The sequence below is a fragment of the Gymnoscopelus microlampas genome (assembly GCF_963454915.1).
Source record: "Gymnoscopelus microlampas genome assembly, chromosome: 2".
Classification (NCBI taxonomy): Eukaryota; Metazoa; Chordata; class Actinopteri; order Myctophiformes; family Myctophidae; genus Gymnoscopelus; species Gymnoscopelus microlampas.
Genome location: NC_139939.1, coordinates 35,922,566 through 35,933,863, shown reverse-complemented (window position 1 = coordinate 35,933,863; position 11,298 = coordinate 35,922,566). Strand labels below are relative to the sequence as shown.

Genomic DNA, 11,298 nt, shown 5'->3' with positions numbered 1-11,298 from the left:
CCGACCTGGCGGAGACCTGTGCTCTGAGGAGTAACTTTTGTAGTTAGTATTCTTATTTTACCTAACACATACGCATAACACATCACTTAACCTGTACACTTCAGATGGGTTTTACTAACATAATATCAAAACAGCAGAATGTTAAATGCCTACATTATAATGCAAGGAAATATAGGCTAGACAATGGCCCCAAAGATTTGAGATACCCCTACCGGAGGTACTGTAGGATCAAACACAACATTGTTTTTTCACATCTCAAGGTCTTCCATACATGAAATGGATTCTTGTATAAAAATATTTTACTGCAAAAGTGGTGACATTGATATACATATATAGTTATACACCCCCAAACAAAAAATAAAGCCGGGCCGTCTGGGGGTTGAGGTATGTAAACTCATGTAGATTCACATCCCCCTACATTCCAGAAAAAAAATATTTGAACATATACCTACAATAGGCGGAAATGTAAATCTATGTAGAATGTTGTCTTGCTTTGTAGTGGCTCTGGATTGTCATAGCAATACATATGAGGGCTTGTTTGAAAGGTATGGTATGTGACAAGATGAGAGGGACCTTGCTGTCAAATCAAAAGCTAGCTGGAGAGTGACCTAGCTTAATGTTCCATTTAGTGTAACAGAGCCTTTCCAGTTGCCTACATTAACAATAGCATCCTGACTGTTTCACCAGATTGGAACAGAGCCTTAATTGGTATCATTGGTAACAATATGGTTACGTTTACATTTTAACAGAATGAATGGAGTATGATGTACAAACACTGGATCCAAATCTTTGTATCATCTATGGTAAACATTTAGAAAAAGGAAAGAAACAAGTTCCATTTGTAAAAACTCCTACAACAGAATGTCTTCAATCAATGCAAACTAAATGTTGCTCAACAGAGAGGTGATGATGTTCATGAAACCCTGTCTCCATCTACAGATACTGTATGCCTGTTGTGATTCTATTTTTCGTCTGGCACCTGCTATATTTTGTTGTAGTGGATCTAGTTTCTTTCCTTTTTCTAAATGTTTACCACAGATGATACAAATAGTTGGATCCAATGTTTGTACATCATACTCCAGTCTGGTAAAATGTTAAAAAAAAAAAGAAGAAAAAAAAGATTTAAGATAAATATATAAAATAAACGTATGAATTTGTACCGTATCCATGTTGTGCAGACACTATTGTTAGGATGTACAGTAACCATGTTACCAGTGATACCAAATAAGGCTTCAATAAGGTTCCATTCTGGTGAAACAGAGTCAGGATGCTGCTATTGTCAAAGTAGGCAACTGGACAGGCTCTGTTACACTAAATGGAACATTAAGCTAGGTCACTCTCCAGCCAGCTAATTAGCTACTTGATTTGACAACAAGGTCCTTCTCATCTTGTCATATTCCAAAATATTTGCAATGATTTATCTGTCAGTTTATGAAGAAACCCATGTAGGCAATAAGATGCAGATAGAAAAGGCGGAGCCAAATACTGTAGTATAACTTATAATCAAATATGTGAAATTATATCAACTCTCATACATTTTAGAGACTACTCAAGTTAATGCTCATATTTTTTCCATCCTTGTGAAGTAAATAAGTGAAGTAAAAATTAAATTCATCAGTGTGGATACTGTAGATTTCATTAGGACATTCAGTTTTTTTCTAGAATGTAGAGAGATATGTCCTGGCTTAAAGTATGGGGGTCAGGCTTTATTTTTAGTTTGGGGGTGTATAACAATATATATAAATTTCACCACTTTTGCAGTAAAATATTTTTTATACAAGAATCCATTTCATATATTATAGATGAGGGAAAACAATGTTGTATTTGGTCCTACCTCCGGCAGGGGTATCTCAAAAACTAAAGCCCTTTTTGTCTGTTTGTCACTGCCCTATTAAGCCTCCTGCTTGAAACAACTTTGCAAAAACAACATAGTAAAACATGCAAATAATGTAATTTGTAAGAAGACAATTTAGACAATATTAAATTTAAAGGCCACAGTTTGAAGTAAGGCTATGTGGATTTGATGGTTATACCAATAACCTGGGCTATCTTTAGAAATACCTTACCCTTAAACCTACGTTTCAATGAGGTGAACGGAAATTGTATCTGGCATGTGTCATTTCTGTCACTGGTGTGAACAATTAGTTGAGTGAATGTTTTACAGACCCGCTGCTCTTAGCTGCTTAAGGTGTGAGGGCTGGAGAGCAAGGGGTTCATATGTACATGCAGGCCTATGTGTCCGTGTACTTTATGTTGTGCACACATTTCCAGCCAGACACGCTGCCATGCCAAGGAACAATAAAGCCTCCAATTAACACAATGAAGAGGGAGGAGGGGGTATTCTGGGAATGTCCGTTCCTTGAGAACCAGTGAAATGTTGAAGCACAGGTTGCACCTGTAAGAGACCCCCCCCCCTGTCCATCTACTGTGCCACACCTCACGTGTGTGTGTGTGTGTGTGTGTGTGTGTGTGTGTGTGTGTGTGTGTGTGTGTGTGTGTGTGTGTGTGTGTGTGTGTGTGTGTGTGTGTGTGTGTGTGTGTGTGTGTGTGTGTGTGTGTGTGTGTGTGTGACAGACAGAAGCCACATTCTTCCACTATCTGCCACCACCCTCCGCCCCTCCACCCCAGCCCAACCCACTTTTTTTGTGCGTACAAGGTGTATATAACCTGGGTGCCCGAGCATGATGCTCTCCACTGCTGATCTAACAGGCTACCTGCTCTCTCCTACCATTCTTCTAGATCCCACCGAGATCCTCTCACCATGTCTTTCAGCAGCAGATCCTATGGCCAGCGTACCCTCAGTGTGTATGGGGGAGCGGGAGGACGTGGGACCCGCATCTCCTCGGCCCAGGCGCCCTCTAATTTCAGCTCTCAGTCCCCCTACTCCACAGGAGGCTTCAACCTGGCCGACGGCCTGGACCTTCACACTGGCGCCAATGAGAAGGCCACCCTGATTAACCTGAATGACCGCCTGGCCACCTACCTGGAGAAGGTGCGCTCCCTGGAGAAGGAGAACGAGAAGCTGGACAAGCAGATCAGGGAGTGGTACCAGAATAAGACTGTCATCAGCCACGACTACTCAGCCTACTTCGTCACCATCGATGACCTGAAGGACAAGGTGTGTGTGTGTGTGTGTGTGTGTGTGTGTGTGTGTGTGTGTGTGTGTGTGTGTGTGTGTGTGTGTGTGTGTGTGTGTGTGTGTGTGTGTGTGTGTGTGTGTGTGTGTGTGTGTGTGTGTGTGTGTGTGTGTGTGTGTGTGTGTGTGTGTGTGTGTGTGTGCGTGCGTGTGCGTGTGTAGTATATGGGTCGGTGGTAATAAACCGGCACAAATTGTTTATTTTGTATTTTCAAGGTGCTTAAGTGGACCATGTTTCATTGATGGAGACCATGTAGTGCTCAGACATCCTACTCCACTGGAGTATAGTTTGTAGTCTCAGTAGTTTGACCAGTTTGTTTCTAGAGGAAGTGTGGGAAGAGAAGAGACCAGTTATGCTTCTTTCCTATCCTGTTCCTATTTCCTTAACATTCACTTGTGTCAGCTGTGCTCTAGACGTTCAGTACAGGCTGCCAGCCATAACAATCCAAAGGTTATGTTTAAAAAAGGTCTCTAGGCCCAAAAGCAAATGCCCAAAGGGGCACTTTGCACACTTTCTTTCTTGTTAAGAAGAAGAGTTTCAAGTGTTTGAATCCTGAAACCTTTCCTCAGTGAAACTTTAATTCTGCTGCTGCTTCAGTCAGTACTTAATAAATCTATCACCATGAGCTCATGTGTTCCTGTCTCATAGTTGTCATACAAGGCTAGGCTGCATTCCAACTGTGCATCTATCAACTAGCTGAAAAATCATCCTGTAGATGTAACTACGTATACCACCATCAGTGGCTGGGACACCTTGTACCACTGACTGGAGTAGAGGGGGGAAATCAATTACATTTTGTCAGCCCTGCTTTTTAGCCTCTCCTTTTCTAACACTAGTAGAGGAGACACAGAAAGGACAGGATACTTGTGGTACATACAATCAGAGGTCTTATATTCTTGACCAATGACTGAAACATTCTTCATCCTTTGCCTTTCTTCTCTCCTCAGATCCGTGTGGCCTCTAAGATCAATGCCAAAACCATCCTGGACATTGACAACGCCAAACTGGCTGCTGATGACTTCAAGATGAAGTGAGTGACGTGGCGCGTGTACTTGCAAACACACGCACGTGTGTTACAAAGTGTATTGTCACTCGTATGCGGGTAAAGATATAGAGGCCCATTGGTGTCTACAATATAAGCGAGCGCCTCTTTAAGCCAATGTGCCACTTGTGTGGAACTTCACATCTGCATCGGTGTGAAATCATGCGTAGCTGTCAGCTTCTAATCTTAACAACAAACAACCTTTGACACTTCACCTTTGCCCTCTCAACCCTTCTGGAAGTGTCATGAAAAAGCCAATGAAACGTGTCACGTCTCTGATGAGTGGTGTTCCCCGTGTTCTCCAGGTATGAGAATGAGATGGCCATGAGGATGGCTGTGGAGGCAGACATCAATGGGCTGAGGAAGGTGCTGGATGACATGAACCTGGCCCGTATGGACCTGGAGAACCAGTATGAAGGCCTGAAGGACGAGCTTATTATGCTCAAGAGGAACCATCAAGAGGTAAGCACAAGTTTATTATTCAAGTCTCTTCATTCAACATACATTTTACTTTTAACGCAATCGTGCAGTGCGATCACAAGCCAAGATTTAGAAATGCCCCCTCACCTCTGCTGACAACTCCTGCATACTTACCCCCAGAACCACACCCATGTTTTCTATGTGGCATGGTGAAAGTATGTGTATTGTGTCTACAACATAATGGTGTAGGATTAGTATTTGATTCATAGCTCCATGGTAAACACCATCCATCTTCCTAAAACCTAAGCAGAGCAGGTATTCATTGGATGACAGCTACGTATGTCCCCATTTGTCAGGCTTTACTGATGTGATCTCCTTGTGTGGGTGCTTACCTTTTACTCATAGACACACCTATGTCTTAGATCAGACTCGGTGTATTGCAGCAACATTGATCACCAGAATTCCTTTTATTCTTTTAAAAGAAAAATGCCTTTATTTAGAGTGGGATAGGGAACGTGGCGCTGACAGGAAATGGAGAGAGAGATGTGGGGGGGACACACGCAGTAAAGGTAGTCGAACCCGCAACACGCTGTCAGGCCGGCATTGCAGCCTACGGTGCCACGGTGCCTGGACCGTCATGCTACGGCCCAGGCCTTCAGATTGTTTTTTATTGATACAGGATGTCACAATTTGTCAATGTGTAGAGGTGTGGCCTGTTCACACGAGAATGTCTAACATTTTACAGGAAAACACATGTACACTATGGATGTTATCATTTTTACATTTTAGGCATTTGGCCTGACACTTTTGTCCAGGCCAATGTCTACCATTACAAAAAAACGGTACACAGCAAAATGAATTACTTTGTATGGAGCACAATGGGCAGAGCAATAATGGCCTTCAGATCAGGATGTCAGGATTTGTCATAGTGTAATATTACAGCCTCTTTATGTGAGATAACCTCTGGCTGACCTCTGCTCATGTCACCCTGGGGATTAATTTATGGAAAATGTTTTGATCAAAAACAACATTGTCTCTCTTCCCTCTTCCTCCCCTCCATACTTCCACATATTATTCTTTTCCCCCATTAGGTCATAGCTGCCCTTGCGCCACACGCATCCGCACATGCACGCACACACGCACCCATGCGTGCACGCACACACGCACGCACGCACGCACGCACGCACGCACGCACGCACGCACACACTCCACCTGTACCAGCAACTTGCATTGAGTATTTTTTGCAGTGGTAATTTCAATAAGCAACAATTTAAACCAGGGTTCTTAACCTTTGCCCCTTGCAGGAGCTGATCATGATGAGGAGTCAGATGCAAGGCCAGGTGAATGTGGAGGTGGACGCATGTCCCTCTATGGACCTGAACCAGACCATGTCTGAGATTAGAGAGCACTACGAAGGAGCCATCGCCAAGAACCGCAGGGAACTAGAGTCCTGGTATCAGACCAAGGTATGTTAAGTATACTTTGTCCCATTCCCAAAACATCTTTCTTGGGGTCATTTTTGTAAATGTTGAATTATATTTGTTTACTTAACTCTTTGATTCAAGTTCAACTCTTGGACGGATTCAATTTGATGCATTGTGGGTGTTGTTTTCTTGCATTTTCAGATTACAGCAGTGGAGAAGGACGTGACCATCTGCTCTACCACTCTGGTTGAGTCTCGCTCAGAGATGAAGGAGTTGAAGAGCACCCTCCAGAGGCTCCAGATTGAACTGCAGTCACACCTAAGCATGGTATGTCCATAAAGAGAAAAACATTATACTCTACCTACTGCAACTACTGCTTGTAATATCACTAACCATTACTGCTATCAGTATTCAGTAATATGTAATATGTATCCATTACTACATCCACTACTACTAACTTCTATTACTAAACCATTATAATAGTAGGCTATTAGATAATAATAGTAAAGACTAATTGTGGTTTAGTTCAGTTTGTGAACTAATAGTCACATTGTGATTTGATAATAATTGATTGACCGATTGACCGATTGACCGATTGATCGATTTAGTTGACTTTCATTAAGTTGCACAGTGCTTAACAAAAGGTGAACCATCACAACACACTCACCCTCCATCATCCACCCTCCACCAACAGAAAGGGTCACTGGAAGAGACGCTGATGGAGACACAGGCACGCTATGCAAACCAACTGGCCGGGCTCCAGGCCATGGTGACCAGCCTGGAGGCGCAGCTGTCCCAGCTCCACGCCAACATCGCCAACAACAAACAGGACTACGACATGCTGCTGGACCTCAAGACACGGCTGGAGAGGGAGATTGCAGAGTACAGGAGGCTGCTGGATGGAGAAGATGAAAGGTGAGGGAGGGAGCTTAGAGGAGAGAGACAGAAAGAGAAAGTGAGAGAGAGAAAGAGAGAGAGAGAGAGAGAGAGAGAGGGAGAGAGAGAGGGAGAGAGAGAGAGAGAGAGAGAGAGAGAGGGAGAGAGGGAGAGAGAGAGAGAGAGAGAGAGAGAGAGAGAGAGAGAGAGAGAGAGAGAGAGAGAGATGAGAAAGAAAAAGAAAAAGAACAATGAGTTGATAGAGTGAGGGAGTAGAACTCACTCTAGTGTGATTATTATGAGTGCTGATTATCTTGTTAACATTTGAAAGTGAAATTAAAAACAAATAAATACTAACTTCATTTTTTGCTTCTTCTCCCTCATCAACAGCACAAAGCAAGGTAAGCCACATCTTTCCCTCTGAATATTCCCCAAGAACGTTCTAACGTATACATTAGTCATATTTATATTTATATTTCTGAGATGCTCATTTGTTGTTGTTTTTTTGTCTTGTTTTGTAGTGGTTACCAAGACGATCACCGTGGTACAGACTGTTGTGGATGGAAGGGTGGTGGAGAGCAGCCAGACAGTGGACGTGGATGTGGATGAGATCTCAGACTAAATCGAGAGCCAGCCAGACAGTGGACGTGGACGTGGATGAGGTCTCAGACTAAATCGATGACATCTCAGACTAAATTGTTGACATCATCAATAATCAATAAAGTTCATTCACTTAAATCAGACCTCTGTGATGTTAACTCCTTTATGAGCCTGCATATAATGGACTGACAGGCAGTGGTGGAAAAAACTATACCTGAAAGCCACACTTGAATAACAGTAGAGATAGCTCACATGTTAGAAAACCACTTGAGTAAAAATCTAAAGTAAAATGAACTGCTGTTAAAAGGTCTGGCAATTTGTTTTTGCCAGCCTTTTCTCTTGCTCTCTCTCCAAGTGTATTCTGCATGGCACCATCTTACAGATGAAAGTGTTCAATAATAGTGTTCAAATTAACAACTAGGCCTGGTTGCCTATACCCAGGGTCAGTCATGAGGTGAAGCAGTTGAAGTATGCTCTATAGCAGTGGTTCCCGAACCTTTTAGCTCGAGATCCAAAAGAGAAATTTGATGTTTTCCCCAGGACCCAAACCAGTGAAAATAGTGATGTGCAAGCTCACAGACATGACGTGCTGAAAAAAAGGAATATAAAAAAAACGATATTTACTTGCAACCCTTAAAAATGGGTCCGCAACCCACAAATGGGTCTTGACCCATTGTTTCGGAAACAGTGCTCAACATGCAATTCCATTTAGGGTATGATTGGGGGTATGATTCATGCTATAAGGTGTTTTTTGGAAGAAAAAGGTTCTGCCCACAAATTTGTGAAGGCAATTATGGGCATACGGTATGGAGTATCTAACTCTGGTTGACTTACATTGTCACATTTGGTGTGTGTGTGTGTGTGTGTGTGTGTGTGTGTGTGTGTGTGTGTGGGGGGGGGGGGGGGGGGGGGGGTTCAAACAGTGACATTTGCAGCATTTCTGGTGCCCCCTATGGGTGGAGGTGAAATTTTGGCTCTGCATTGTGTAGAGGCCCCTCAATGTGTGATTGTCTCCGCCAGGCCGTCTGTCCATCCGTTGGCAGCGAAACTGTGCACACACACTCCCTGGATGCCAGAGCAGAACTTCTGCCCCAAACATTTCAGATCGGCCTGTTATAGCGCCACCAGGAGGCAGATCTTTGCAAAAAATATTTGTTGATGTTACTCCTACAGATTTTGTCCAAACATCACACACATGCCACAATGAAAAATGTTAAAATGGCCGCTGTGTGAATATAGTCAATTGGCTAAGATTGGCTTCCAAAGTTTGCAGGAGTGGTCCGTTTTGAACAAAATGCCTCAAATCATGAACACAGCATGCGATTGCCAAACACATTACAGATTTTGTCCAAACATCACGCAAATCGGTACACATTATCTCTATAGTCATGTGATCAACACAGATCTGTCTGAGTTTTCATAATCCATCTATTGGCTAAGATCTAAAGTTTCATAATCCATCTATTGGCTAAGATCTAAAGTTTGCAGGAGTGGCTTGTTTTCAACAAAATGCCTCAAAGACGCAGTGTCCGATTGCCGCGAAACCTTCCACGCACATTCCCACTAGGCCGAGGAGGATATACCACCCTTTTCACATTGTCCTATTATAGCGCCACCAGGAGGCCGATTTTTGCTCAACAATTATTTTGATCCTACAGATTTTGTCCAATTTGTCCAATCGGTACAAAATAAATGATCTCTATAGTCATATAGTCATGTATCTCTATAGACGGATCTGTCCGATGTTTCCATCCTGATTGGCGAATTTCGAACATTGCTGCCCCACAATAACCTACCTGACCTGGCGGAGACCAGTGCTCCGAGGAGCACTTTTTCTATGTTTTATTGTTTTTTGCTAAACTTAGCAAACCCTTGAAAAACCACAAACTTTGGAAGCCAGTTGTAGCCGGGTGGAAGCTGTTCATGAACCTGGTGGTGTTGCCCTTGATACTGTGGTAGGCATCCTTGCCTGGCCGCAGTTGTTGTGGGGGTTTGAACAGTTTGTGGCTGGGGTGGTGCTTGTCCTTGATGATGCGCTGGGCGCATCATCAAGGACGCGATGCGATGGGAAGCTCGCCTCCCATTATGCACTCTGCCGACCACACCACTCGCTGTAGGTTTTTCTTTTCTCAGGCAGTACAGTTTCCAAACCAGATAGAACGCCTTTAACTGAGCAGTTTTTATAACAGCCTGAGGATGCAGGGTCCTACTCCGAACTTCTTCAGGCGGCGAAGCCAGTGCAGTCGCTGCTGTGCCTTTGTCCTCACGTGTGTGGTGAGCTTCTCCTCGATGTGTACACCGAGGAACTTGAACTCACTGATCCTTTCCACTGCAGCTCCATCGATGATCTCTCATGATCTCTCCGCTGCGTCCTGAAGTCCAAGATCAGCTCCTTGGTCTTGTCATTGAGGGCAAGGTTGTTTTCCCAGCACAGAGTGCCAGTGAGTTCTTCTCATCTCTATAGGTAGACTCGTCGTTGTTGACAATCCGACACTGTTGTGTCATCTGCGTACTTGATGGTGTTGGAGTCATGTGTGGCTGTGCAGTCAATCGTGCGTGTAGGGAGCAGAGGAGAGGGCTCAGCATGCATCCCTGGGGTGCTCCAGTGTTGAGGGTCAGATGTGATGAGAATGGTGGCTCGCAGCGTTCATGTTCCCAAGTCCTGGGTTCAAATCCTGCCAAAGGTGGCCTAGTCTTTACTGCCAAGCATGCTTTGAAGACTAGCATCCTTAATAACACTTAGCACAAGGAAAAGTGTGACGAAACAAGGAGCATGGCATTGGTGGCTCACTGTGTTAAGAAGCTTGTTACATGTTCCCAAGGTCCTGGGTTCAAATCCAGAAGTGACTGCTTCATCAGCGGGGTGAGGGGCATTTTACCACAGATTTATCACTATTTCAGCAGCCCCCGGACAATATTTTATTTTGTCACCGTTACTTGCAATAGAAAATATTCTCTTTTTGGCAATGGCATTTAGCTCTCCCGGGATAGAATGGGGGGACCTTCCATTTCCAAGGTGGCCTCTGTCTCCTGAGCCACTGCCGCCCCAAAACATACTTGAATATTCTATAACAATATGTTTGTGGTGAAGATGATGACGATGATGATGATTAATGGTTAAATAGGTAAATGAAATAAGTTGAATTCTTCCTATGTAGATAAAGGTGTATATGTATTTACTTATTATATTTCACATACCGTATGTGCAGTTATCATTGTAATTTTATCATCATGCAACACAACAAGCAAAGTTGCCAAAATAATATACAATTTTACAGTTTCAACTGAACACTTCCGGTCTCTGTGAAAAAGGACACTCAAATCTCATCACAGTGTGGGTTTGATCACTCTGGGTTTGATTGGTAATACCTGAACAGTCAAGCCACGCCCCTCATTATGAAGAAAAATATAAAAATAGGTGAGGAAATACATAGATAAATAGATAGGGAAATAAATAAATTTGGAAATAAACACACACATAAATACATGTTTTTTTTTATTTTGAAATATGGCAGCACTGGCCCTCCATGTGAACGCAGCTCCCGATTGCTGCAAAACTTTGCACGCACACACTCACAGTAGTCTTCTTCAAATCATCCTGTTATAGTGCCACCATGAGGCCGGATTTTGCACACAAAAAATGCTACTATTCCTACAGATTTTGTCCAAACTAAGACGTATCTGTTTTGCATAAAATGCCACAAATCATGAACGCAGCTCCCGATTGCTGTGAAACTTTGCATGCACATTCCACAGTAGGAAACATTTTTCACAACAGCCTCATGGTGGCGCTACAACA

The 11,298-nt window shown here is 43.3% G+C and overlaps 1 protein-coding gene across 1 annotated transcript; it reads left to right on the top strand.

Annotated features, from left to right (window-relative positions):
• The first annotated feature begins 2,678 nt into the window (after positions 1-2,678).
• krt98 (keratin 98) lies at positions 2,679-7,640 on the top strand. The gene is made up of 7 exons (XM_084046639.1): positions 2,679-3,118; positions 4,085-4,167; positions 4,485-4,641; positions 5,904-6,065; positions 6,225-6,350; positions 6,718-6,938; positions 7,290-7,640. The coding sequence occupies exons 1-7, from the start codon at positions 2,762-2,764 to the stop codon at positions 7,321-7,323; spliced, it is 1,140 nt and encodes a 379-aa protein (XP_083902765.1). The 5' UTR covers positions 2,679-2,761; the 3' UTR covers positions 7,324-7,640.
• Positions 7,641-11,298: the final 3,658 nt, after the last annotated feature.